This window comes from Coturnix japonica, chromosome 8 (assembly GCF_054131305.1).
Source record: "Coturnix japonica strain WE chromosome 8, WE-NBRP24, whole genome shotgun sequence".
NCBI lineage: Eukaryota > Metazoa > Chordata > Aves > Galliformes > Phasianidae > Coturnix > Coturnix japonica.
Window position 1 is genome coordinate 21,341,189 of NC_140670.1, and position 24,758 is coordinate 21,365,946.

At 56.5% G+C, this 24,758-nt stretch overlaps 1 protein-coding gene across 5 annotated transcripts in view; it reads left to right on the forward strand.

Annotated features, from left to right (window-relative positions):
* Nucleotides 1-3,465: 3,465 nt before the first annotated feature.
* SLIT1 (slit guidance ligand 1) overlaps nucleotides 3,466-24,758 on the forward strand; it is a 30,631-nt gene continuing 9,338 nt past the window's right edge. For 4 of the 5 annotated variants that reach the window (XR_014948723.1, XM_085554642.1, XM_085554640.1 and 1 more), the window contains exons 1-15: nucleotides 3,466-3,798; nucleotides 9,369-9,440; nucleotides 9,708-9,779; nucleotides 10,329-10,400; nucleotides 22,055-22,126; nucleotides 22,250-22,321; nucleotides 22,494-22,565; nucleotides 22,681-22,844; nucleotides 22,941-23,088; nucleotides 23,556-23,627; nucleotides 23,753-23,824; nucleotides 23,918-23,989; nucleotides 24,093-24,236; nucleotides 24,338-24,501; nucleotides 24,589-24,612. Coding sequence is in view for 3 of the 5 variants with exons in the window: in XM_085554640.1 (XP_085410766.1) it covers nucleotides 3,581-3,798; nucleotides 9,369-9,440; nucleotides 9,708-9,779; nucleotides 10,329-10,400; nucleotides 22,055-22,126; nucleotides 22,250-22,321; nucleotides 22,494-22,565; nucleotides 22,681-22,844; nucleotides 22,941-23,088; nucleotides 23,556-23,627; nucleotides 23,753-23,824; nucleotides 23,918-23,989; nucleotides 24,093-24,236; nucleotides 24,338-24,501; nucleotides 24,589-24,612 (1,510 nt within the window). In the remaining 2 variants the exon portion in view is untranslated. Of the gene's footprint in view, nucleotides 3,799-9,368; nucleotides 9,441-9,707; nucleotides 9,780-10,328; nucleotides 10,401-14,723; nucleotides 15,261-22,054; nucleotides 22,127-22,249; nucleotides 22,322-22,493; nucleotides 22,566-22,680; nucleotides 22,845-22,940; nucleotides 23,089-23,555; nucleotides 23,628-23,752; nucleotides 23,825-23,917; nucleotides 23,990-24,092; nucleotides 24,237-24,337; nucleotides 24,502-24,588; nucleotides 24,613-24,758 lie in introns of those variants that run through there. The other variant, XM_085554641.1, reaches the window with a different exon arrangement.

Consider the following 24,758-nt stretch of genomic DNA (forward strand, 5'->3'; position numbering starts at 1 on the left):
CTGGGCCCAAGTGCGGGGTGAGGGTACAGCCCTGGGGGGGATCTCAGCCGTCAGCGTGTTTGGTTTGGCCTGTCACTCCTCCTGCACGGCAGTGACATTACAAAGCAAACAAGCAGCACTCCTCCATTTCATTAAACAGTTTTTATCTTAAAGTGCACTGCCCAGACTTGCAAATAAGTTCTGCAGTGTCACTGCAGTCTAAATCAATGTTTGCAAGTTGTCTTGATTCCACCCCCACCCCCCACACACACACAAACGGTTCTGCCCTGGTTCAGAGATGAAATAGGATATTTTTTCCCTTAAATTATGGTGTGTGCCTAGGAGCTGTCACGCTGCCGCTGTATCTCACTGCCTAGGGCAATGCTGTAGACAAAAACACACACACACTGCTAGCGATAGATGTTGGCACCAGCCAGACCAGTTATTGGGCTTCACATTCTCACTAGCTTAGATGAGCTAATATTTTTTCATGGTGAAAATAACTTACCATGTTTAGTTCTGTTTGCCCATCTCTCCTGTGAGGGCTTCATGCTGGAGCTCATAAATTGTGCAAGTGTGTGGACACTGGGATCTGGGTGCTGGGTCCCACACTGACCCCGTGCTCACGTTCGGAGCTGCTGGTGGGATCTCTGCTGGACCAGCCTGTGCACAGTCCTACACAGCTCAGGATCACTTTGTCTGTTAAACAGTAAATTATGCCTCCAATGCATCTTTCTCGAGGAGGTAATGAACGGCTCCAGGCAGAGAGACTGGGGGGAAGGTCCTCTGTGTGCAGATGTGGAATAATCACTGTGTTTGGGACTCACGGTCCCTGGTCCCACACTGCACTACCAACAGTGCTTCAGTGTATGAGGTGCCTGATAAGCACCTCAGCACATGTAGTTTGTTCAAACCAGCCTGTGCTGTGCTGTAGCACTCCCAGGCAGCCAGCAAGTCCAGCCCTGCTGGGAACAGCAGTTCTCGTGTGCTGGGCTGCTTGTGTGAATGCTATCCTTGCAAAGCAGAGCTGCAGCATCCCTCACATCACCTCAAAGGATCCAAGAGCAAGGTGTGAGTGCTGGTCCCTTTGCTCTGTTACAGTGGCAAAGTCCCCAGGCAGTCAATGGGGACATGCTTGCAGAATGCTGCTGGCGCAGCATGTGGGGTGATGCTGGCTGTGTTCACAGAACTCAGCTGGCAGTGTCTCAAGGGCTGTGCTGGCAGTGCTTGTAGGGTGATGCTGGCCATGCACACAGGGCAATGCTGGCAGTGTTCACAGGCTGATGCTGCTGGTGTTTGCCAATAAGGTCAGACTTGTCCCTGGAGAGTCACCAGCAAGAGCAACCCCAGCCCTGCCTGACACTGCTTTACTGACTTACGGTGATCCCAGCAGCCCTGCAGCCTGTGCCACTCCATAGCAGACCCATCAAGGGCACTGTCACTCTATGTGAGCCCAACAGGTACCATAGCAGGGGGGGCACACCATCCCCCTCTCAACGGTGCCTTCTACTCCAAGGCCAAGTGTGGCCTCTCCACATGAGCTGAGCCCCTACAGGTGGCCCTGGGAGGTCTTAGCACATCTCCAGTCCCCAGCCCTGCTGCTTTCTAGAAGTGCTGCCAAGGGAAGGGTGGGATCCTGCTATCCTGCAGTCCCTGCCTGGGAAGCGAAGGGACTGGGCAGCTCAGTAGCACGCTGCAACCTGTCCTGCAGAGATGGAAATGATGCCCAGATGCTGCCCTGGGGGAATTTGGCTTAAAGCTGGCAGCAAACTTCGTTTGAAGCTTTGTAGCTGCTTCGCATCTCTTTGCACGACAGGTCTGGCGCGTCCCCTGGAATCCTTCCCCAGATCTTCCTATGGAAACTCCTTTCCTGCAAAAGAAAAGGCTTCTGCTTCACTTTAACCAAACCCAGAGCCCATCAGACGATCCAGATGGTCTCTCTCTCTACCAAGCAGTTTGGCCCAGATCCCAGCGGCAGACGGCAGGACCAGGCCTCCCCTGATAAAGGAAAGTTTGAGGTTTCTTTTCCTCCCAGCTCCTCATCCATATTCAGTGGCACGCTGGGCCTCTCCCGTGCAGATGTTGCTCTCCAAAGCCAACACCACCCCGTGTGGCACTTTTGGAGGATCTCATCCCATATCCTCAGCCATCCCATTTTGGTTGTGGCTTTGGGGAACACACTGCTGCTGGGAAACAACCTTCACCCCCAGAAATTCAGCTGAACTCTTCAGCACGGTGACTTGGTTCCCTCTGGGTGCTCTGTGGTGTCATTGCCATCAGTCCCCAGGGGAGCCCTGCTGATACCGTGCCAACTCAGGGTCAGCTCCCAGCCCCCGGGAAGCTGCTCATCTTCTTCGCTGTCAGGGCTGCTGTGTATCAACAGGGAACAAACCCCTTTCATGCCTCTCAGCCACAGCTTCCTCCTGGGACTGGGGCCAGAGGAAGGAGATGTCACAAAAATGCAGACAGATGATGGGAGCCAGCATTCTGGATGGGAAAGGGTTGCCAGTCCACGCCAGCCCGGTGCAGTTCCATGTGTGCAAGGTAGCTCTTGCTCAGAGAGAGACCCTGAGCAAACCCTTCACTCTTTCTGCTTAAGGACCATTGGTTTGTTCTGCGCTGTATGGAGTGGCACTGATTTAAGAGGTGTTCCTGGCCTCAGAACCTGCTGCCATCCCTGCGTTCCTCCTCCAAGGAAAGCTGCAGCAGTTGCTCCAGCAGCCAGGGCTCTGCCTGCTGTTACAAAATGCCTGCAGCTTTCCCTACAGCTGGGAGGTTCTGCAGGTGTCATTGTTAACATTAGCCCTCCCAGTTACACCCTCCTGCTTCTCACCTGTGGACCTGAATGCAACATTCATGGTTCTAAAACGTCAACAGTTTGGGGCTGAGCTCAGAAGATTTCTTGGCTTCGTGGTTTCTTTTTGTTTTGTGTTTCTTGGCATTGAAACAGGTATGTTTTGCTTTTTTGGTGGATTGGTCATAAAGGCTTTTTAGTTGCTTTACTTATTGAAATTTTCCCTTGGAATGGAAAAGGATGCGGACAGCACCTCAGCCGGGACTGTAAGATTTGCTGTTTTGTGCATGGGGCAAAGAACAGAGCTGAGCTGCGCTCGAACACGGCTGAAGGTTCCCTGCGAGAGGGACTCGGCACCTCTCCCGTCTCACCAGGCCGATGGGGACAGAGCTCGTGGGGAGAGGGATTGGGAAATGGTCCAGCTGCGCCTGGAGCACCCGGGGGTGCAGGAGCTTTTCGTACCCTCCAAGGAGAGGATGCGGCTGCCGTGTCCTACCTCTCCTTCCCCGTCCTCTGCCCGCCCCAAGCCTTCCGAGCGGAGCCCCGTGCTTAGCGCGGCACAGAGCCCCGACGGTTCCCACTACCGTGCCGGGGGCGCGGGGAGGGGCGGCGGCACCGGGTGGAGGGGGGGGCTCGGTGGGGCGGGCAGGGCGGAGGGAGGGAGGAGCCAACGCGGAGGTTGTGCCTGGGCTGCGGGATGGGGCGGCAGTGAGGAGTGCGGGCGCGCTTCGACGGGGCTGCGCCGTGCCAAACCGAGCCGCGCGCCCGGTGATGCGCAGCGCTCTCTCCGTTTAGCTGCCCGCTGCCATGGCGGTGCCGCCCGGCGCGGCCCCGACCTCCGGAGGTGCAGCGGGGGTCCCGGTGGGGCTGCGGGCCGCCGCCTGGCTCCTGGCGTTCGCCGCGCTGTGCCGGGGCCGCGCCGCAGCCTGCCCGCCGCTCTGCGCCTGCAGCGGCACCACGGTGGATTGCCACGGTACGGCCCTTCGAGCCGTGCCCAAGAGCATCCCCCGCGGCACCGAGCGCCTGTGAGTACCGCGGGGCTCCTTTGTGCGGGAACGGGAACCGTCGGGGGGCTGCGAGCGGGAGTCCGAGGGGACGTGCGTGGAGCGGGTGCGCCCGCAGCGTCCCAACCGTGGCGGAGAGAAGGGATCTGTGCGTGTGTTAGAGCCCAGCGGGGCAGGGTGAGTGTATAGTGGCTGTGGGAGGGATGTACAAGGGGTCCTGCGTGTGTAATGTGTGGAGCTGGCGGGGGTCAGAACAGCGCCCAGGGGCTTGCTTGCTCCAGGGCACGTTTACAACGGTGCCCGTGTGTGTGACGATGTGTGCCTGCAAGCAGGTACCCAGCTGTCCACACTGTGACCTGTCCTTGGGCACCCGTGCATCTGGAGGGGGCTTCCCGTGGGTCCTCACCATCCTGAGCTCCTTTGCGCCCCTTTGTCCCTGGGAATCCCTCCTGGAAATGATATGTGTGGTGCCGGGGATCGGGTCCCATCCCCGTGCTTTTTGCGCTCTGCAGTGTGAGCAGCCTTCAGCCCCGCGAGTCCCCTGCACCAGCATCCCTCTGCTGAGCCCCCCTTCTCATAAATGTTGGGGGGTCCTCAGATGTCTGTAGTGGACCCCCACAGGGAGAACTTTTATCCTATGGAGTGCAGTCACAGTGCATCCATATAGATTCCTGGTATACGGGTGCACCCGCTCCCAGTGGGGCTGCTCCCAGTCTCTCTCCTCCACTTGGGGACAGCGGGTGCCCCCTGTCAGTACGCACCCTGAGCAGTGGCCCTGTGACAGCCACACACTGCTCCTCCGACCCCAGTGCTGTGCTCTGCTGCTCACTGGTCTGTGAACGTGCCCTGTGCTTGCAGCTGGGGCTGGCAGGCAGGGACTGCATACAAGCAGCCTGGCAGCTGCCCTGACTGCACCCAGCGCCAGCTCTGCAGGGCACTGCTTTCATGGGGTTTTCTCTTCTGCCATAATTATCCTCCTCCAAGTGATTATTACCCCATGACTACGAGCTGCTGTCCTATAGAGCTGTTTTGCAAGCTCTGGGGTGCCCAGGTCTGGAGCATGGTTTGGGCACAGCCACTCCTGCACCAGCCCTATTCACTCCCTGGGGAGCACAGTGGGCTTTGCAGCAGCTGCTCCACACTGGGCTGTGCTCAGCATCACTCTGATGAAGGGGATGGATGTGCTGTGACCCTGAGGTGTCTCACTGCTGCCCCACGGGCACATCTTCCCTTGGTCCCGCTTGTATCTGATGACCTGCTGGGCACCCTGCCCATCTCTATGAGGTGGTGTGGGGTTTCTGTATTCTCGTGCAGCTTCTGCAGTCAGACCTGGCGGCTGGGCTGAGGTAGACGTGTTGCTCTCTCGTGGGCGTTGTTTGCCAGGAAACTACTCACAGCATTATTGCACACCCTCGCAGGTGCTCAAGGTGTCTGTGCAGAGCAGGTCCCACCTCCAAGCAATGTGTTTGCGGTGGAGCAGCTCAGCAGCCAGTTCAGATTCCTCAGAAAGAAGCTGCAACCTCACGCCCCCGGGCTATGCAGCAGGAGCAGGCTGTCCCCGCTGCCAGGCTGGCCGCCTGTTGCACCATGCATCTGGCACGGCGTCTGCAGGCAGCAGGCTTTATCCCAGCCGTCCTGCAGTGCCCCCTGGGCAGTGCTGGGTGCTGCTGTATGGGGTCGGGGCAGCAGCACCCGGGATGAGGTCTAAGCTCACATCGCTTCTGGATCACACCCTTTGGTGGCTTTCTCTGGCAGCGCCTCCGAAGAGCAGATAGCTCTTGTTGAGTAATTCTCCCTGTAGCTGCAGGATCGGTGCAAATTCACAGCCGTCAAATGGCTGCTTCCAGCACGGCTATTTGCTAATGAGGGCTCAATTGAGCCTGATTGCCTTGCACTTGCTTCTGCTTTGGAAGTTTTCAGCTGATGGCAGAGCACTGCCCCTCTCTCCCCTTTTCCCCCTCTCCGATGGGCTGAGCCTCACTGTGCGCCCCACAGCACCCCATCACCGCCAGCCCAGCGCTGTGCTTCCTTAGGAGCCTTCCTGGACAGAGGAAATTTGCAATTCTATTCCAATTTCTCCCTTCAGCTACGTCCAAGGCAGATGCTGTCTATATATTGCCATGGTAACGCTGTGTTCTCGCTCTCCGTGGAATTGCATGCTGGAAAAATATTAGTTTAAAAAACTATGTGGTGTTTGTATTGATGGAGCTGAGGCTGATAGTGGAGGATCTATTGTCCCCTGGTTGGGAGAAGTCACGGGTAACAGGCAATAAAGCCTGGCGGATTGGCCTCTGGTGACCACTTCTCACCCCGCACAGCAATTGCTTCCCTATAAACCCTTCCCCGCTTCTGTTTTATAGCATCCTTTAAAATAGATATTTTTGCCTTAAACGTGCTGCCACTTTGCTCCTCTGGGGTGATGCATTGTGCTGAGGAAGGGAAGCTGCTCCCGGCTTAATTGCTGGCCCCTTGTGTGCGCTTGCAAATGCCACTGCTGCAGCCCCGGAGCATTGGTGGCCGCGGTGCAGGAAGCACCCCATGCTCACAGCTGTACACACTGCACAGCCGGGCTCATTACGCTGCATGCATTTGCCTTGAGTTTCATGCTCCCCTGTTTCATTGTTTCCTCTGTCGATGTTTTCTAATGAATTTTCCTCTGGTAGAAGCACGGGGTGGTTTGTGTGTGCTATAAAATGAGGAAGCTCGGGGGGAGTGCAGCCTGCGGAGGGGAGCTGGGGCATCCAGGCTCCAAGGCTCTGCTGAGCGCCTGCCTTCCTGGCGTGCGTGTCGGATGCACTCGCCTCTCAAAATAGCAGAGGAGAGCATCCTATGGGGGAGAGAGGCTGCTAGGAGGAGGAAGATCAGAAAAAAGGGAAGATGAATTTTTCAAGCGATGCAGCCAAGGAGCAGCCCTTGGCACAGCGAGTGGGAGAGAAGTGAGCTCCCAGCACACGGAGCTGGGGAGGCAGGGGCACAATGCATTCCCCCGCATGGCTTGCAGTGGGAGGGAAGCTCCAGTCCCAATGCAAGATACCATGGAAGACCTGGAGCTGGGGACCAGGCACCAGCATCCCCATCCCAGCAGTGGGATGCTTGTGTCCTGCTGTCCCCATGCTGGGAGGGCTGAGCAAAGTGAGGTGTGGGCAAGCTTGCACCTTGTAGAGCAGAGAGTGGTTGGAGAAGATGCACCACGATGCTGTGCATCCGACTGCCGGCAGCTAATGGCTCTGGCATGAAAACCCCAGAGAGAGCTTAGGGAGAGCAGAAAGCCTTTCCGTTCCTCGGCGCTGGTGGCACAATCAATGCTGTTTGTAGTGCTTAAAAATTTATCACGACGCTAACCTGGGTTAGTACCTCATAAAAGCTTACGCAGTACCTCGTGCTCTGGGGGCCGGTGCTGTGGGCTTGGTTTCTTCTTCACCAAAGAGCAATTGTTCTGCAATGAGCCCAGATAGCGCAGAGCTCTGCTCCGTGGGGCATCTGTGCGGTGAGGATCCCTCTGTGTTGGCACTGGGGGGGATTTGTTTCACCAGGGCTGTGGAAGGCTCTGCAGCTCACAGCCTGCGCTGTGGCCCAGTGGCATTCAAGCAGCCAGCTGAAATCTCAGAAAGTCTTGAAAAATGCAATAAAAGTGTAGGATGAAAGGTTGCAGCTGTTCTGTCCCCCAGTGCTGAGCACAGGGGGTCAGCCTGGGGTCTTGTTCTCCTTGGCGTCCCCATTAGAGGGAAGAGAGCTGCTTATGGTGTTTGCTGATGACACCAGGCTGGGAGAGATGTGAGTGTGCTGGAGCATGGGCTGTGTGTGTCAAAAGGGGATGCTTTGCAGTGAGGCACAAATAGGTTGTGCTGCCTCCAGCACTGTGCCTCCCCAGTAAATCAGCACCGGGGGAAATATTGCTCGCGTTGGCTGTGCTTAAAGAATTACTGCTCAGCATTTGCACTCTCTGAGTTTGTAGCAGAGATGGTGTAGCCCAGGCTCTGCAAAGAGAAAAGGCACAGCAGAGCCCCCGGGAGCAGAAAAAGCCATCCAAAGATAGAAACCAAATATAAACCCAGACTATGCAAATCCAGCAAATGAGCCCTGCGCAGCGCCGACATCCCATCTGGGAGCGGGATGATCCGCCAGCGCCGTCGCGAGGGGATTGCTTGCTGTAATGACTTTCCTCTTCCTGGGGAGAAATGGAAGGGGGTCCTGAAACTTCAAGGTTGCAATGAAAATGACTTGCCCAGAAGCGCTGCCAGGCGGTCCCCAAGCGCCGTGTGGAGGGAAGCACGGTGGCACAGCATGCAGCTGGACCATGGGAAGCCAGTGCACTGGGCAGGGCAGGCTGTGATTTATCTGCGAGGGGAATGGAGGAGGGAAAAATGGCATGAAGTTAAATAGCAGGGTTGCCTCGGCATCCTTACAAGTAAGCTTTACCTGCTGTTCGTTCCCACTTTGCTGTGAGGGTCATCATTTGCCGCAGCCTGGTGCCATGCAGAGCGAGCCAGGGGGCTGCAGAGCCCAAGCATGGGTTTCGGTTTAATCGCTGGGGCTGGGGAGCCTCTATTCATTCCCCGCTTGCATTCATCTGTGTCCTAGTAACGTGCCCCCCCCCGCCTCCTTCCCAACACAGGCACACACGGCTGGATAATGGCAGGAGCCTGGCAATCTCAGCCGCTGAATAGCTGTGTAATTATGAGGCTATAACGCCGAGCTGGAACTCATTAGCCATTATCAGCCGTTTCAGTAGGACAATGGTAGCACCCCGGGGTGCGCGGCTGCGCAGGCAGTACCGGGCGGCCCTACACGCTGCTCGCTGCCTCTGGGGCCATCCCGGCAATGACCCCAGCTTCTTGCATGGCCGTGGAACTGGTGGAGGCAGGTGTCAGGTTGGGATGGAGAGAGAGGCTGAAATGGAATGGGTTGGGATGGGCTCAGTTGGAATGGATTGGGCTGAGATGGGTTGGGGACCATTCTTCCAAAAGCTTTTCTTCCTTATTTCCACCAAGAGGTGGGACACAGGAGCTGACTGGGCTGCCAGAAGTCCTTGGAGTGTGACTTATTCTCCTGATGGTTGTTTCAGTGGTGTGAGATGGCCGAGCACTGAACCCATTCTAATGCCTGTGGGTGACTTGCAGCTGTGTGCTTGGAGCGATCTTACTTTTCTGGGGGGCAGCTGTTGGTTTTCTCATTGCTCCTGCCCTCTCTGAGTGGCTCCATGAATTCAGGATGAGCCTGCCAGACGTTTGCTGCATTGCCCCATGAGACAATTTACATCCAGGCAGGAGCTGCTGGCCTCGTTGGGCTGCACACTGCATTTATGATGGCTGCAGAATGCCTGTCCTGTGGGGGCATTAGCATGGGGACAGGCGTGCTGGGAGGGCAGGGCACCTCTTACTGCTCTGTGGTCGCTGAGCAATGCAAGTTTGTGCACTGCTGGCCGCAGTCTGTGGGCTCTGTCCTCTCCATGGCCAGCAGCCATTCCCAATGAAGGATGCAGTGGTCACAGCTGTACTTTGGCCCTTGCCTGTTCTTTTTGTGGGAAGTTTCCAGGTAGCTGCATGGCTCCTGAGTGCTTCCACACTGACCTCTACCTCTTTTCTTCCTAGGGAGCTCAATGGCAACAACATCACTCGTATCCACAAGAATGACTTCTCTGGTCTGAAGCAGCTCCGTGTCCTGTGAGTTCCCAGCAGGAAGCAAGATCAGCCTGCTGCACCCAGGGGAGATAGGGATGGGGCTGAGTCCTCTGGGAGTAACTGCTGGTTGGCATCAGCCTTGGGCTGGGGCATGGTGGGCTTCCAGCAGGGAGAAAGAGGTTGGATAGGAATAGGGTGATCTGGAATGGGTTGAGTTGAGTTAGGTTGGGAGCGGTTGGGCTGGGTTGGGTTTGGTTGGGGACTATGCTTTCAAAAGCCAACCCCTTCTTTTCATGTACTTCTCTGCAGGCAGCTGATGGAAAACCAGATCAGTGTGGTGGAGCGTGGTGCCTTTGATGACATGAAGGAGCTGGAGCGGCTGTGAGTGGTGGTGTGCGGGCGGGTGGCACGGGGCAGCCAGTTCTGCTCATTGCAAGCATCCTTTACTTTTTGCATTAACCCGTAGCACATCTGTGCTGCTTGACTTCAAACAGCATCACTGATGCACAGCAGTGTGGGTAGCAAACCTATTGCTGTGTCTACAGAACTTAAAGCCCTTTCTGATGCCTTTGAGGTGAGGGGCAGGTTAAACACAAATCACTACCATTGTTATCAGCTACGTCCTGCATGTGAACCAGGGAGCTCTAAGCTACAGTTCAGCATTCAATAAAGTAGCTCAGCAGCTTAAACCACATCAAGGCTGCTCAAGCAAATATTAGGAGCTGAGTGAGCAGCAGGTTAACAGTGCAGTTAAACAGCAATCAGCATTTAACAGCTTGGAGTCTTGTCTGCATAATTGCAATATTGTGTGTAAATCTATTAATGCCCAGTTGGCTCCCATCACCTGGGAGCAGGAGCGACCCAAAGCTGTATCCTGGGTGAGACTGGCTGCTTTCCCCCCTTATCATGACCCTTTCCTCCTTCCTACAGACGACTGAACCGCAACCAGCTGCATACCCTGCCTGAGCTCCTCTTCCAGCACAACCAGGCTCTGTCCAGGCTGTGAGTACCTCCCTTGCCAAGGATGTGTGGGGCAGGAGGGGCAGCCCCTGGGGGAATTTGTTGTTGATTATTTTTGCCCTGTCCTAAACTTGTGGTGGCTTGGGCTGGGCGCTGAGCGTGGATGGATGCTCTACGTCGCTGGTCCCCATGCTGCCAGGATGTGGCTGTGCCTGGGGGCAATGCTGGCTGTGGCTGGTGCCAGGAATCGGTTGCCGGTGTTTAATGAAGGGTTAAACCACCGTGTGGGTTTGCCAGCGTGGGATGTGTGAAATGGTGGCCGAGAGCCAGTGATGGGCCTAGGTAATGGCAGCTGATAGCACAGGCGTTCAATTAATTATCAAATGGCATTTGTTGAGCTCAGCTGTGCCGTAGCACGGCGCCAGCAACGGCCCATCCTCCAGCCGCCCGTTGTGCAACAAAAACACTGCAAAACATTAATGTTTCCATTGAGTTCTGCAGCCTCCTGCACTAGGCGGTACCGGGTCCCTGGAGCATCCCTTGGGGAGCAGGGGACCTGCTGCTGGCTCTTCTGGCGGCTTTGTTACTCAGGACTGTGCTGGGGACGGCAGGGAAGGGGTGCCCAGTGCAGAGCTCGTCTAGACGCCCAGTCACGCTGCCTTAGCGGGAGGTGAGATCTGAAACCGTGCTGCTGCAGTGATGCTGGAGGTCATAAGGACACTTTGAAACTGCAGCAAGCATGGCTTGGGCTGTGGGGGTATGAGTCAGTGGGGAATGGGTTCAAGGTAAATTGAAATTGGCTCTGCTTGAGCTGAAATCGGAGCCTCTCCGCCAGGCTCTGTGCTTATTGACCTTATGAAATGGATCTGGGGTGGCCCCACCACCCCCTCCCTGTCCCTGGCCATACAATGGCCATGGGGATCTCTTGCAGGCACAGAGAGGAGAACCTTGCTCAGGTCAGGATGGAGGGAGACTTCTTCCACCTCCTGAATCATGGCATCAAAACTGAACCCAGTTTGGTGGTGCTTTGTGGGCTCCCAGCTCTCCACAAGCTGCAATGAGTTGCTCAGATCTGGGCTGTAGAGATCATTTGTTCATCAAGATAATGGATGGGTTGGGGGTTTGGATGCAGAGAGCTGTGTGTGGGGCTGGATCCTGCCCTGGTGCCCCCGGGGTGGTTCCAGGGGAAGTGGCAGCAAAAGGGCCATGCAGGACCCATGGTGGCAAGGGATGCTGCATGGCCTCCCTTATCCCTGCCCGCCCTAACGAGCGGACAGCTCATTAAGCAGCGCCTCTGGCTGGAAATGGCACTGATCTGAGGTTTTGCTGGAGTGCGCCTGACCCAGGTGACCCCATCTCAAACCGGGTTTAATTAAACTGTCAGCGCCGGACGGAAGAACAAAGCGTGGCGGGCTGGGGGTGCGTCTCCCGCAAAGTGGCGACCTGATAAAACATGCATCTTTGCTTCCAATGGGGAAAATCACCCAGGCAAGAAGGTGACCTCTGCAGCTGGGTGCTCTGATAGAGGAAGGGGCATTGCAGTGAGCTATGGGGCAGTTCCTCGCTGCCATCCCTGTGTCTGGCCCCAACACAGCCCAAATTGCCCCTTTGAAGGCAGGCAGGGAAAAAATCGGGCGATGATAAATAACTTGAGAAAATGCAAATTGCCTCCTTCAGAAGGAGACCGCGACTGTGCAGGAGGAAGCTGTGAGCTGCATAGTAGCAAAACAGGGTGACAAGTGAAAAAGGAGCTGTCGGAGGAAGGGATAACAAAGCGGGCCCCGCTCGGATGGGGCTGGCTGTGCGTGGGAGGCGTTGCTTGCGAGACTGCACCAGTGACCGCTTCTCAGAAACCCTGGGTGGGAGAGATGGAGGAACATTGGGGTGAGGTGGTGTGCCCCGATGTCGTTGTCCGGGTGCAGGGGATGCTGTGCAGTATGGCCGCTCCGGGTGCTGGATCCCCCTGTGCTCTCCGACAAAGACCCTTCTGTCGGGGACAGAGCAGGGCTGGGGGGGGTTGGGCTGGGATACGTCCCCCCGAATACCAATCAGGAGGGGAATGGCTGAGGGGGCTGTGGGGTCTATGTGAGGCAGGACTCCCCCCCCCGCCAGCTGGGGAGGGGGAAAAGAGGCCCCGCCGCAGCCCCCAGGAACAAAGAGTCAGTGTGGCTCGTGACAGCTCTAAGGAAACGCGGGGAAACAAATGTGCCACTAATAGGTGGGGAGGTGACCTCGCAGGGATGCTGCCAGGCAGGCGGCGAGGGGCTGCTGTGGTGCCCCGGCGCTTCCCACCCTCATGCTGGCACCGTGCTCACCCCTCAGTTCTACCACACTGCCTCTCAGCACTGGTACACAGCTCAGATTTAACTTTCCCAATGCTATTAAGGCAAAGGAGATGAAGCGAGAGGGCCCCTCTGTGTGTTGTCCCATGCAGGGCAGCCCTGCTCACCTCCCTGCCCCAGCAAATGGGAATCTACCTCCAAGGAAAATGAGCGGACAGCAAAGACCTGTCTTCCCAGTGCTGGGTGCATGGGAGCACTGCATGTTGCAGCCCTCGCTGCCTGCGCTGTGCGCCCCGTGTCACCTTTGTTCCTCTGAAAGAGTTAAAAAGTGCTCTCAGGAGCGGATCCCTTTGTCTGTGAGTTTTGGTGGCAGAAGAAAGGCATTTCCTCCCTCCTGCTTTAATGGCTCTGTTCATAGGAAGGCTCAAAGCAATTTTAAAGCATTGTGAGCAGAATTTTCCTTCGGTAGTTTGATTTCCAGGACATGAGAGAAAGGAGCATTGTGTGGTGCTTTTAATGGAGATGGTAACTCAGTGCCCCGGCACGCATATCCCGCAGATGTGGTTGGTGATGTGTCGTGTATGGGGGTGGGTTTGGGGAGGTGTAGGCTGGCTCTTTGGCTGTGCTAAATGAATGATCATCCCAGGCTTATCCTCACTTAACCAGCCAGATATCGACCGCCGTAGTCCCCCATAAGAGCTGTGGATTACAGGGTCATACCCACCCCCTCCCGCAGGTTTTTGCACCTCCCTGAGGCGCCCGTCCCCGTTTGTGTGTGTATTTCGCTTCGGGACAGGAAAAGCTGGATAAATTTTTACTGCTCCCGAGGGAGCCGTTTGTAACCAAAGATGTCTCGCTCTCTTGTCCATAAACCAGGAAATGGCGGTAGGGGCATGCAATGTGTTCCTCACCTCCCCCCACCCTCGCTCTGGTGGGAGAAGGAGTTTGGGGCAGATCTGTTCAGAGGGGAGTTGTTCAGATCCCAGGGCTGGAGGCGAGAGGTTTTCTTCAGGTGAGAGGAGCCTGGCCGTCCTTTGAGTGTTTGGGTAGTGATGGTCCCAACAGCCCCACAAAAACCACTCTCAGCCCCCAGACCCATCCAGTGCCAGTTTGGAACCTGCATCCCTGTGCACAGCAATGGGGGCTGTGGCACTCAAAGGGGCTTTTGTCCAGCCCTCAGCCCCACAGGTGGGTGGGCATCTCCCCCCCCCAAGCCAAGTCCTGGGCTTGGGATGCTTTTTCCCAGGGGCCAGCGTTATTGTGAGTCGCCTGGGCAACAGGGTCCTGGGGGTGCGGGATGGGGATTGATCCCATTGTGGCACCCACTTGGGGTGTCTTTTAGGGGGCTCAAAGTCCAGATTTGCCACAGACTGCCACGTACATCCATGTGTTTTGCTGGATATGTGCTGGTCTGTGGCAGTGGCTTTTGCATACAGGATGAAAAGGGAAAAGCCAATATTCCCAATGCTTGGTGGCATTTCCATCACTTGCTCTCAGACCGGAGGCATTTCCTCATCCTGCTCCGCCTCGCTTGCTCTCTTCCCCATGGGCACAGCAGCGTGTTGCTCATTCCTGCATCCCGCAATTTCACAGCATCCCCGCAGCCGGGTGTTAATGAGATTAGACCCGAGCTTTAAGATGTCTCTCTCTATCCTTTGCCATCCAATTACACAGCCTGCATGCTATCTGATTGCCTGCGAGAGGGGAGGACTGGCTGGGACGGGAGGATGCAGCTGGTCTTTCTGGGTATCCGAGTGGGTTTCTTTCTCTTTTTTTTTTTTCCTTTCATTATATTTTTTTTTCTCATTCTCCCCCCTTGGCTTTGAGTTGCTCCGTTCAGCTTTTTCATCGCCGCTCAAGGTGGCGGCTGGGCAGAATTTGTTTAAATTAACTGCTTCAATGGTAGCGTTTGTGTGCGTTGGGCTGGGGGGAGCTCAGACAGCACCAGAATGGATGAGGGGGATTAAAGGTGCCTAATGGCTTCCAGATGGGCATCCCGGACTGGGAAACAGCCTCACAATCCAACCCCAGCTGGGGGGTTAACCAGAGAGAAAGCAAAGCTTGGCTTCTCCAGGAAGCTCCCAGTCCTGGGGAGAAAGGGTCTGGCAGGGCAGGCAGTTCCCTATCCCAGCAGGACCCCATAGGGACACACAGAACCCACGCTTTGCCTGGAGAGCAGCAGGTCCTACATTGGGGTGAGTGCAGCACTGCCAGTCCCAGCGGCAGCAGCGACACGGACGGCAATCAGGGAGGAATTAAAGGATAATTAATGCCAATCCACATGGAAAATTGCTCTCGTCAAACAAACCAGATCTCTCTCTTTTTTTTTTTTTTTTCTTTTTTTTTGACGAGCTGACAAATTGGGTTGATAAGTAGCGCCGGCGCTGACATGATATACCGAGACTTCTGCAAGTCATTTTCCTCTTGCCTGAAGGATATGGCAGTGAAAACATTAATATTCTGCAAAATCAGCATAGCAGCTCTGACAGAGTGATTCACCGGTGGCCTCGCAGGGAAATCACGGCCAGGCTCTGCTCCTCCCCCATTGGGTTCCCCATCCCTTGGTGACAACATTGGGTTTGGTCAACCCTTTGGCTGCCCCTCGCTCTTCCAGTGTATGGTGAGTGCTGTGCAAGCAATGTGACTGGGGAAGAAACCACGGGTTTGGACAGATGGGGAAAGGACTGGGGCTGGTGATGCAGCACAGCGCCCATCCTACAGCATGAACGGGAGCACACAGCTCTGCTGTAACACCCACACTGTCATCAGCCGCACGCGAGGTCCTTCAGCTGGGAAAAATGTAGGTCAGGGCTCCAAGGCGGGGAGCAGCATCTGGGGATGCTGGAAATGACTTAGCAGCGACACAGCCTGCTGTGGGATGTGGGGTTAGAGGAGATGGGTGGGCAGAATGGGATGGGGGTCACTGCGTGGGATGTGAGCGGTGCTTCTGCTTTGGGGCCCAGGCTTCAGAGATGCTGGGAAATGAGACAGTGATCACTGGGGGATCTGGAAAAGCTGCCTCCAAGTGAGGGGAACTGCGGTGTTTGGCCTATTTAGTGCTTGTGGGAGGAGGCTAGGAGGGATTTCATCACTGCCCATGCATACCTGTGAGGGGAGAAGCCTGAATGTAAACGTGTCACTAATTCTCTTAAAAATAAATAAATAAAAGGGAAAATAAAGACAAATAGCATAAAATTGCTTGGTAGCTGGAGGCTGAGAGCAGACAAATTTGGAGTAGGCATAAATCTGGCTTTTGAACCAAGGAGAGCTGCTCAACACTGAGCACTCAGAGGGAAGGAGGTGGACGCAGTGTCCTTTGCAGCCTGCTGCTCCCCAGTCCTCTGCCTGCAGGAATTCCTCTGCACGCTCCGGGGATCTTTGTGTTCCTGTCCATGTGGCTGGGCTTGGGTTTTGTTCTTGTTTTGTTGGGATTTTTTTTGTTTTTTTTTGTGGGTGGTTTTTTCTTTTTTCCCCCTCCAGCCTCTTCAACAAAGGCACCTATTCTCCCCTCCCACCCTGGGGAATTACACACCAAGCTGCCCTTCGACATGGCAAAAAGAAAGGCCTGGAGAGGAAGCAGTGTGTGGCTCTTTGTGTCCCTTTTGTGATGCTGCCTCACAGCGTGACCACCCAGCAGCACCAAGGTAGGGCCTGAGGTACAGCCCCTGCGGGGAGCTGGGGGTGCTCCTGCCCAAGGTAACAATCTCTGTGGTCTGCACAGGGGAATGGGCAGGAAAGGGCTGTATTCCAGCAGCCCTCTCAAGGCTGAGCACTGAAGGGGGGGGTCCTCCTGCTCTGATAGCTTTAAGCATGCTAATAGGGAACAGCTCTGTCTACAGCCCGTGTTCAGCCCTCATGGATGTTTGCTCAGAGATGCAGTGTTAAATATTTATCCTTCCCTCCTCCCCCCTCCCCCCAAAGCACGCATTAACAATAACAATCACCCCAGCCTCATCCCCCTTGCCAGGAGCATGTGGCTCCCAGACCAGGGCAGTGAGCATTATCGTTTGTACCTGTGAATTATTGATAAGGGATAGGATAGTTCTTGCAGTGAAAAAATAATGAGGGGCACAGGCTGTTGGCAGTGCTGCTGCACATCCCTTTCCTACCTCAAAGCAGGCGGTGGGATCACTTCCCCAGCTGTGCACAGCATCTTCATGCCCGTCAGTCCCTGGATCTCAGGTATGAGGCTGGGATAAGGGGGTTCTGCACCAGCTCAGGGCTGAGCAGAGGGCTCGGTGCCCAGCTGCAGAGGGAGGTTTGTCTCTAGTTGCTGCCCTATGCAAGGCTCTGGGATGCTGCACAGAGGCTGCAGATGGCTGGAGGGATCTTGTCGTGGCAGATTTTCTATCAGGGTGTCTTTTTAAGCCGGCCCAAAGCCCATCTTTGATGCACTTAGATGCTGAATCCCAGGGGTTTAGCAAGAGGGCATTATCACGCTCAGCCTGGCCTGGTTTGAGATTGCATCCCCTATCCCAGCCTGGCTCTGAGCTATGCTTCTGTGGGGAATACCCAGCTTTTGCAGTAGGAGCTGTCCTGCTCCCTGCCTCCACATGCAGAAAAGGCAGCCCAGGCTGCTGGATATTAACTTTGAAGTGTGAATTTCAAACACCCTGTGAGTTTGCAGACCTGGTGCTGTTCCCCTCCCTCGCTCCCAGCTGTTTCTGTTACAAACCTCCTGATCTCTGTATTGCTTTCAGGGGAAGATCCCTGCACTGGCACAGCTATGAGCTGGGCTGGGCTACATTGCCCAGCAGCATCCCATGGCCCTTGGCTCCGTCCCAACACTCCCACGTGCATGGGCTGCATGTGAGGATGAGCCCGAAGCCTTTTTAGCCAGAGGGGGTGCAGGGGGGATGGCTCACCCCATGTTAGGTTGCCAGTGGGATGTTCACACTGCATGCCACCGAAAGGGCTGCAGCCTTTGTGCTTCACCAACCCCAAACCCCACTGAGAAGCAGTGCCAGAAGAATGGGCCCTTCTCCCAATTTACATCAAGCGATGTCCCAGATTTCTTCCCAGCCGCGAAGACGCATTGTTCCCTGGCAGCGTTTCAGTGGCGGAGCCGGCTAATTTGCAGCATTTTACATATCTAATATGTTGTCAGAAATGCTTTTAAATCCCTATAATATTTAATTAGGAGGCCGCTTTTGGCGTATTAAGTGGGAACGGGGCTGTCTAATTACTTACTGGTGATTTCATACCCATGAATGTAATTAAGTTGGGTAGAATCATCCAAGAGACGCAGGAGCAGGCAGAGCCCCTGGCAGACCGGGCTGTATTTTTAGCCCACATGTGTTGGAATTTGAGTGGTTTTAGGGGAAGAGAAAAAGGGGTGCAGAGCAGCACCGTGCCACCACGGTGGGGGGAGTTTGCATTGCCCCTTCCCAGAGGTGGGAGCAGGGCTGGGAGCTGCCACCGCAGGAGTGCTGCTCCGGCAGGGGTGAGCCCCGGCATTGCAGCTCCTCGCTTAGCCGGGTGGCTCAGCCTGGCTGGTTTCGGGCTGCTTGGTTCAGCTTCATTCACACCTCGGAGGAATCCAGGAGGGCTGGCAGGGCTGGCTTCACACTTATTAGCAATTAAAAGCCTGAGAGGCTGGGAGTCAATTAGCTCTGAGCTCAGCAAACCCCGGGACAAGGCTGCTAACGAGAGGCCCAGCCAGCTCCCCACAGGGCTCGGCAGAAGAGCTGTTTGCTTTTTCATTTACGCCTTGGAGGAGCGTTGCAAGGCTGCGTGCTGCAGGGTGCAATGCTACCCTGTGCCCAGCACGGCTCCCGGCATGGCACAATGCCCGCACCCAGCACAGCCCAGCCCAGCACGGTGTACGGGGCTGCGATGGGCACCCTGGAGCCACGTTGGCTGTGCGTCGGGCCGCATGCCCACTCCCCTTCCATGGGTAAGGAGCTGCTGGAACAAAGGGACGGCATGGGGAGGGGGCGGTGACAGCCAGACAGGGCGTGCGGCTTGTTATTTTGCTTGTGTTGCTATTAGAGCTGCTGCTTTTAACTTGTTTCCCCCTCTGAAGAGGCTCCAGGGTGGGTGGCAGATGTTTTGTTCCCCTCGCTCTCCCGCCCACCCTCTCCTCTATTCGTCAGCCAGCTCCTCTGTTAGCACAACACCCGCCCTCCTGCGGAGCTGAGGCCCTGTGCCTCTGTATGTGTAGCTCAGCCCACGCAGGAGCCGCTCAGCAAAACCTGGACTGCACAAACAGTGTGGACATTGCGCATCCCCATGTCCTTCTGTGCCCACACTGAGTCTTGGTGCCCCTGATGCACCTCCACTTGCCACAGTTGCTGTTGGCACTGGGAGGCTGCATGTCGTTGCTGGCCATCCACCTGTCCCCTTGGCAGGACAATTGCACAGCTTGGAGCTGCCCAGGTTGCATGTTGGGGTGCAGCGATGGGCACATAGCTCTGTGCATCCCACCCCCACTGTGTGGCCAGGCTCATGGGGCAGCACACAGCCTCATTGGCTGCGTGCAGGTCATGGTCTCCCCAGTACGCTGCGGGCTGCGGCACCAGGAGCCAGGAGGATAATGAGATCTTAATAGTCCAATTATAGCCCATCGATTTACTCAGTACATAATTGTCAGTGGCTGGGGCCACCTGACGAAGCTCCCGCTCCGGCTGCCAATGGGAGGATGGATGGATGCTCCCTGTACCAGCCAGCTGCTCGCCCTTCAACCTCCATAGGAGCAGCCCCATGAGGGGCAGAAAGAGGTTAGAGTTGTGGCTGGGGAAGGGGTGCCAGCATCAGGGTCACCCTGGGTTCACATCCCTCATGAGTGAGGTGGGGTTGGGGTGTGCTGCAGGTCCTTCTGCAGCAGGCTGATGGGAGGAGGGATTCTGGTTGGTGACAGTCCCTGCCAGCTGAGTGGTGGCCGTGCCCAGGTGATGCTTCCAGAAGCCACATAATCTCTTTCCTCTGTTATTAGCACCAATACTTTGAGCTGCACTGTCCCACACTCAGCGGGTGGTGGATGGCAGCTGGCAGTGCGTAGACCCCTGCTGACCTCAGGGGTGGCACTTGGAGGCAGAGATGGTGTTGCCCCATCCCTTTGGTCCTGCTGGCAGCTGGACTGGCGGGGCCCATTAAAAATCCAGCAGCCTGACATCATGCTGGCACTGCAGGGTGCTGGCGCTGGGTGCAGCCACTTCTCACCTGCGCCTGCAGGGCTGTGTCAGGGAACCCCAGTGGGACATGGCTGTCAGCAGCTGATGTGAGTGCTGATGGGTCTATTGATCTCTTGTGATGCAGCAGGCTTGTTCTGTCCCCTTTGCAATTGCTCCTGTCATCTGTCAGGCGGTGGAGGTGGTGTGAGCTGTGCTAGTGGGGCAGCCCCTGCTGTCTGACCCTGTGCCCTGGGACAAATGGCACACGTGGGGACAGCAGGCTGCGTCACAGCACCGTGCTCGTGTGGCTGATGGTCCGTCCCAGGTGTCCTGGGGAGCTCACAGGCTTCTCTGACAGGACCTCATCCAGTGCAGCACCCATAGTCTGGCGTGTGGGAGCATCTCTCCTGGTCCAAAAAGCCTGTGTAGGGTATGGGGGCCCCTCCAGTGCTCACCTCACTCACCCCAGCCGAGCTGAGGAGCCATGGCCCCGGGGATCTATGGCATGGAGATTTACAGTACAGGCATCTATGGCATGAGGATCTATGGCACGGGGAGCCCCAAACTGGAGGCTGCCAATCCCCACAGCACTCTTGGCAGGCGGTGGGGGGCTCAGAGGCCACGGGGCCGACACCACTAGGAAGCGATTACCTCCCTGCTGCGTCCGGCCCTAATCCCCTGGCGGCGCGCAGGGAGCCAGCTCTCCAAACAAGGCTCAATCAGGTTAAAGTGTGAAGTCAGGATTAGGAGGGAGAATGGGAGCGTGGTAATAGCCTCGGCCTCCCCGCCACCGGCCCTCTGGGCTCTGGCGGTGGAGATTAATGCAGCCAGGGTTTGTTTGCCTGAGTGGGCTCCCCACTGGGAAGTGATGTCGAACAGTTTTGCTCGGGTGCCCCGCTAAGCGTCGGGCAGGGCGGCGTGCCGGGGGGTTGGCTCCTGCTGCCGAGCCCCTGCCAGCACCGTGGGGGCTGTGCACTGTGCCTGGCACCATGTCTGGCGCTGTGCCGCAGCACTGCGGGGAGCCGTGTGGTCCCTGTGGCCAAGGGCTGGAGGGGCTGCGGGTGAGCCAGCTGCTGGGGGTCAGGAGGAGCGCTGGGCAGGAGTGTTGCACGGTGGCATTGGCACAGCTGAGGGTGCTGCAAGCCGTGTGACAGAGAGAGGCGAAGCCGTGCCATCTGCTGTTTCCTCGGTGCCAAAGTGTAAAGCAAACATAGCTGGGAGCGATGCAACACCAGGAGGGAAGGGGCCGTGCCTTGTTCTAGTGCTGGGCACTGAGGATCCCGCAGGCAAAGCATGTGTTTGTCATGTTGTTGTCAGCTGTGTGACTGTATGGGCAGTGAAACACGGCACTGGGCACTGCTGAAAGCATCGCATCCAGCATCTGTCCCACTTGGCTTTGGCACCCGAGCGGCAGCATTTTGTTGGTATCTGTCACAAAAAGCTGCAAAGGGGGGAGGCCTCGCTGGGTGGTACCACCATACCAGTACCGGTACCAGTACTGATACCAGTACCGCATGCACTCACTGGAGCCTGCATCCCACAGAGTTCCTCTCCTAGCAGTTGGCTTCCAATGACGCAATGCAGTAGGAAGGAAGATGTGCATCTGGTCCCAGATAACAGCCGTGAGGTGGCTGGACATCCCACTAGTGCACTAAATGAGCCTGTTTTCCTTGGGTTCTCCTTTCCTTTTTGCATTGGTGCAAGCAAGGCTGATGGTTCCTTCTGGAAAGGTTCCCTTCCTATAGTAAGGGTGCTTTTGGCTGGAAAACCCCAGCTTGGAGACCTCCAGGTATTTTGCACAGACTGGGCAATGCTTGGTGTGTTATCTCAAGGAATTAGGGGTGTGGATAACAGCGTGGATGCTGTCGCACTGTCCTGACCCAGTCACACTGCAGTGAGATGTCAGGAATGAGCAGAGCAGGCAATTACATGGACAGCGATAAATTAATGACCCCATTATTTGTGCCCTCTACAGCACGGGGCAGGCTCCATGGGAATGCCTGCTGGAGCCACCGAGTGTAATTACCAGTTAATCAGCGGGGACCTGTAATTATAGCAGACACAGGGTATTTAAGCACTGTGAGTTTTCCCAGAGCTGTGCCCTGCTACTCCATGTGCTGGAGCTGGACATCCCAGTGCTGGACCACCCCAGGCATGTGCAGCCACCCCAGATGAAGCCATGTCACCCCAGCATGGCTGTGGGGCTGCAGATCCCCGGGATCTGTTGTGGGCACAGCAGTCGCATGGAGTGCTCTGCCTTGCAGGCAATGCTCATTTTCTTTCCTGCCTCTTTCTCCCACAGGGACCTGAGTGAGAACTTCATCCAGGCCATCCCCAGGAAAGCTTTCCGCGGGGCCACAGACCTCAAGAACTTGTGAGTGATAGTGGGGATGGGCACAGGCTGACATGGAGAGTTTGGGTTGGCTCAGCAACAGGTAATGTGGGAAACTCTGCACCTGTGCCGTCCCAGCCACGCTCCTGCTGCTTTCTCCTGCAGGCAACTGGACAAGAACCAGATCAGCTGCATCGAGGATGGGGCTTTTCGGGCTCTGCGGGGGCTGGAAGTCCTGTAAGTGGCCAGGGGTGGCTGGAGTCCCCAGCCCACACCTCTCCATCCAACCACTTTACACAGGGTGGTGGGTGGGTGCCGCTGCTCCTGGGGGTTTTGTGCCCCCTGAACCACCTCCAGCTCCCATTTCCAACCTGCCCATTCTAACCTCCCTCACTCCACCTTCCTGCAGGACCCTGAACAACAACAACATCACATCCATCCCCGTCTCCAGCTTCAACCACATGCCCAAGCTGCGGACGTTGTGAGTGCGGGGTCTGCCAGGGCAGGAGGGGCCACAGGGGGTTGGGGAAATGGGGGCAGCTGGGAGCGGTGGGCAGGAGCCATCCCACAGCACTGACTGCTCTGGCTGCCCACAGCCGCCTGCACTCCAACCATCTGTTCTGTGACTGCCACCTGGCCTGGCTGGCACAGTGGCTCCGGCAGCGGCCCACCATCGGGCTCTTCACACAGTGTGCGGCCCCAGCACAGCTCCGCGGCCTCAATGTGGCTGAGATCCAGAAGAATGAGTTCACCTGCTCTGGTGAGGGGTCCCCGGTGTTGGAAACCAAGTGTCCCGTTGATTCTGCCCACCCCTGCCGATGGGCTGGGGCTCATCCCATGGGATCTGTCCCTGCAGGACAAGCAGATGGAGCGCATGCACAGCTCTGCAGCTTGTCCTCTGGCTCCTGCCCGGCCATGTGCACCTGCAGCAATGGCATCGTGGACTGTCGGGGCAAGGGGCTGACAGCTATCCCCGCCAACCTGCCTGAGACCATGACGGAGATGTGAGTACGGGACCCCGCAGTCCTCATCTGAAGCTGGGGGACATAGGGACATGTCTCAGGGCTCAGCCACCCCGCTCTCACACTGCCCGGCTTTAGCCCTGGATTTAGCTGTATTAAAAATGTAAATAGAGAAATAATCTCCTTAAGGGAATCCAATTACAACGCAAAGCCCCCATCGGGATGTGAGGCAGGCGGAGCACCCCCAGACTCGTGCTGCTGGGTCAGTAGGTGCTGCCCCCGCCCCCAGCACTGCCTGCTGTGCCCCCTGCCACCACGGTCCCCCCCACATCACCCTCCCTAATAGAAAAAGCCCCTGGTACAAGATGCAAGTTGTCCCTGGGTTGAAAGGTCCTGCTTTTTTGGGGTGATTTAATGCAAGTTTGGGGTATTGCAGCCCCCCAAGCCTGTCATTGGGGTGCTGGGGCTCAGCCAGCCCCCAGCCTCACCTCTCCCCTGTCTCTTTGCAGACGCCTGGAGCTCAATGGCATCAAGTCCATCCCCCCAGGAGCCTTCTCCCCCTACAAGAAGCTTCGTCGGATGTAAGCTTGCAGCACTTCTGACCCCAGAACCCCAAATCCTGCTTCCATGAGCACCTCAGCAGGAGGATAAGGCTGTGGGGTGTGGGGACAAGGGGCTCAGCCCACCTTCTCCTCTTATGTTTTAGAGACCTGAGCAACAACCAGATCTCGGAGATCGCCCCTGATGCCTTCCAGGGTCTGCGCTCGCTCAACTCGCTGTGAGTGCTCACACCAGGGGCACAGAGGGCACCCGCTGGGTGCTGCCCCACACCACTGCCACCTGTCCTCCTGTTGCCATCCCTCTTCTCTAGGGTGCTGTATGGCAACAAGATCACTGACCTGCCCAAGGGCGTCTTCGGGGGACTTTTTGCCCTGCAGCTGCTGTAAGGCTCTGGTGGGACACTCTGCGAGGATACCTTTAGTGCGGTGGGTCATGGCATAGTAAAAGGACACAGGGTTGGCATCGCTTCCCTCCCTCTCTGCCAGGCTCCTCAATGCCAACAAGATCAACTGTGTGCGCGCGGATGCCTTCCAGGACCTGCAGAACCTCTCGCTGCTCTCGCTCTATGACAACAAGATCCAGAGCCTGGCCAAGGGCACCTTCACCTCACTGCGTGCCATCCAGACCCTGTGAGTCCCTGCGTGGCTGTAGGAGGGCATCCCAAAGGGTCTCAGCATGGTGGCTGCAGGTCTTGGTGCTGGTCACCAGTGACCTGCTGTCCTTGATGCAGGCACCTGGCCCAGAACCCCTTTGTCTGTGACTGCAATCTGAAGTGGTTGGCGGATTTCCTTCGTGCCAACCCCATTGAGACCAGTGGTGCCCGCTGTGCCAGCCCCCGGCGCCTGGCCAACAAGCGCATCGGGCAGATCAAGAGCAAGAAGTTCCGCTGCTCAGGTGAGCACCACCCTTGTCACCTCCGGGGGCTGCGGCCAAATCTCTGCTGTGCACACAGTGGTGCTGATGTGCTTTTTCTTTCCACAGCCAAAGAGCAGTATTTCATCCCAGGTAAGGGGGGAAACACGTGTGTGTGTGTACGATGCTGACTGCTGTACCCAGGACAGATGTCCTCATGGATAATGTCCCCTTGTGGCCCTTCCTTTACTCACACCGAGGGCTATGGGTGCACACTTGGGACCAGTTGAGGTGTGGGA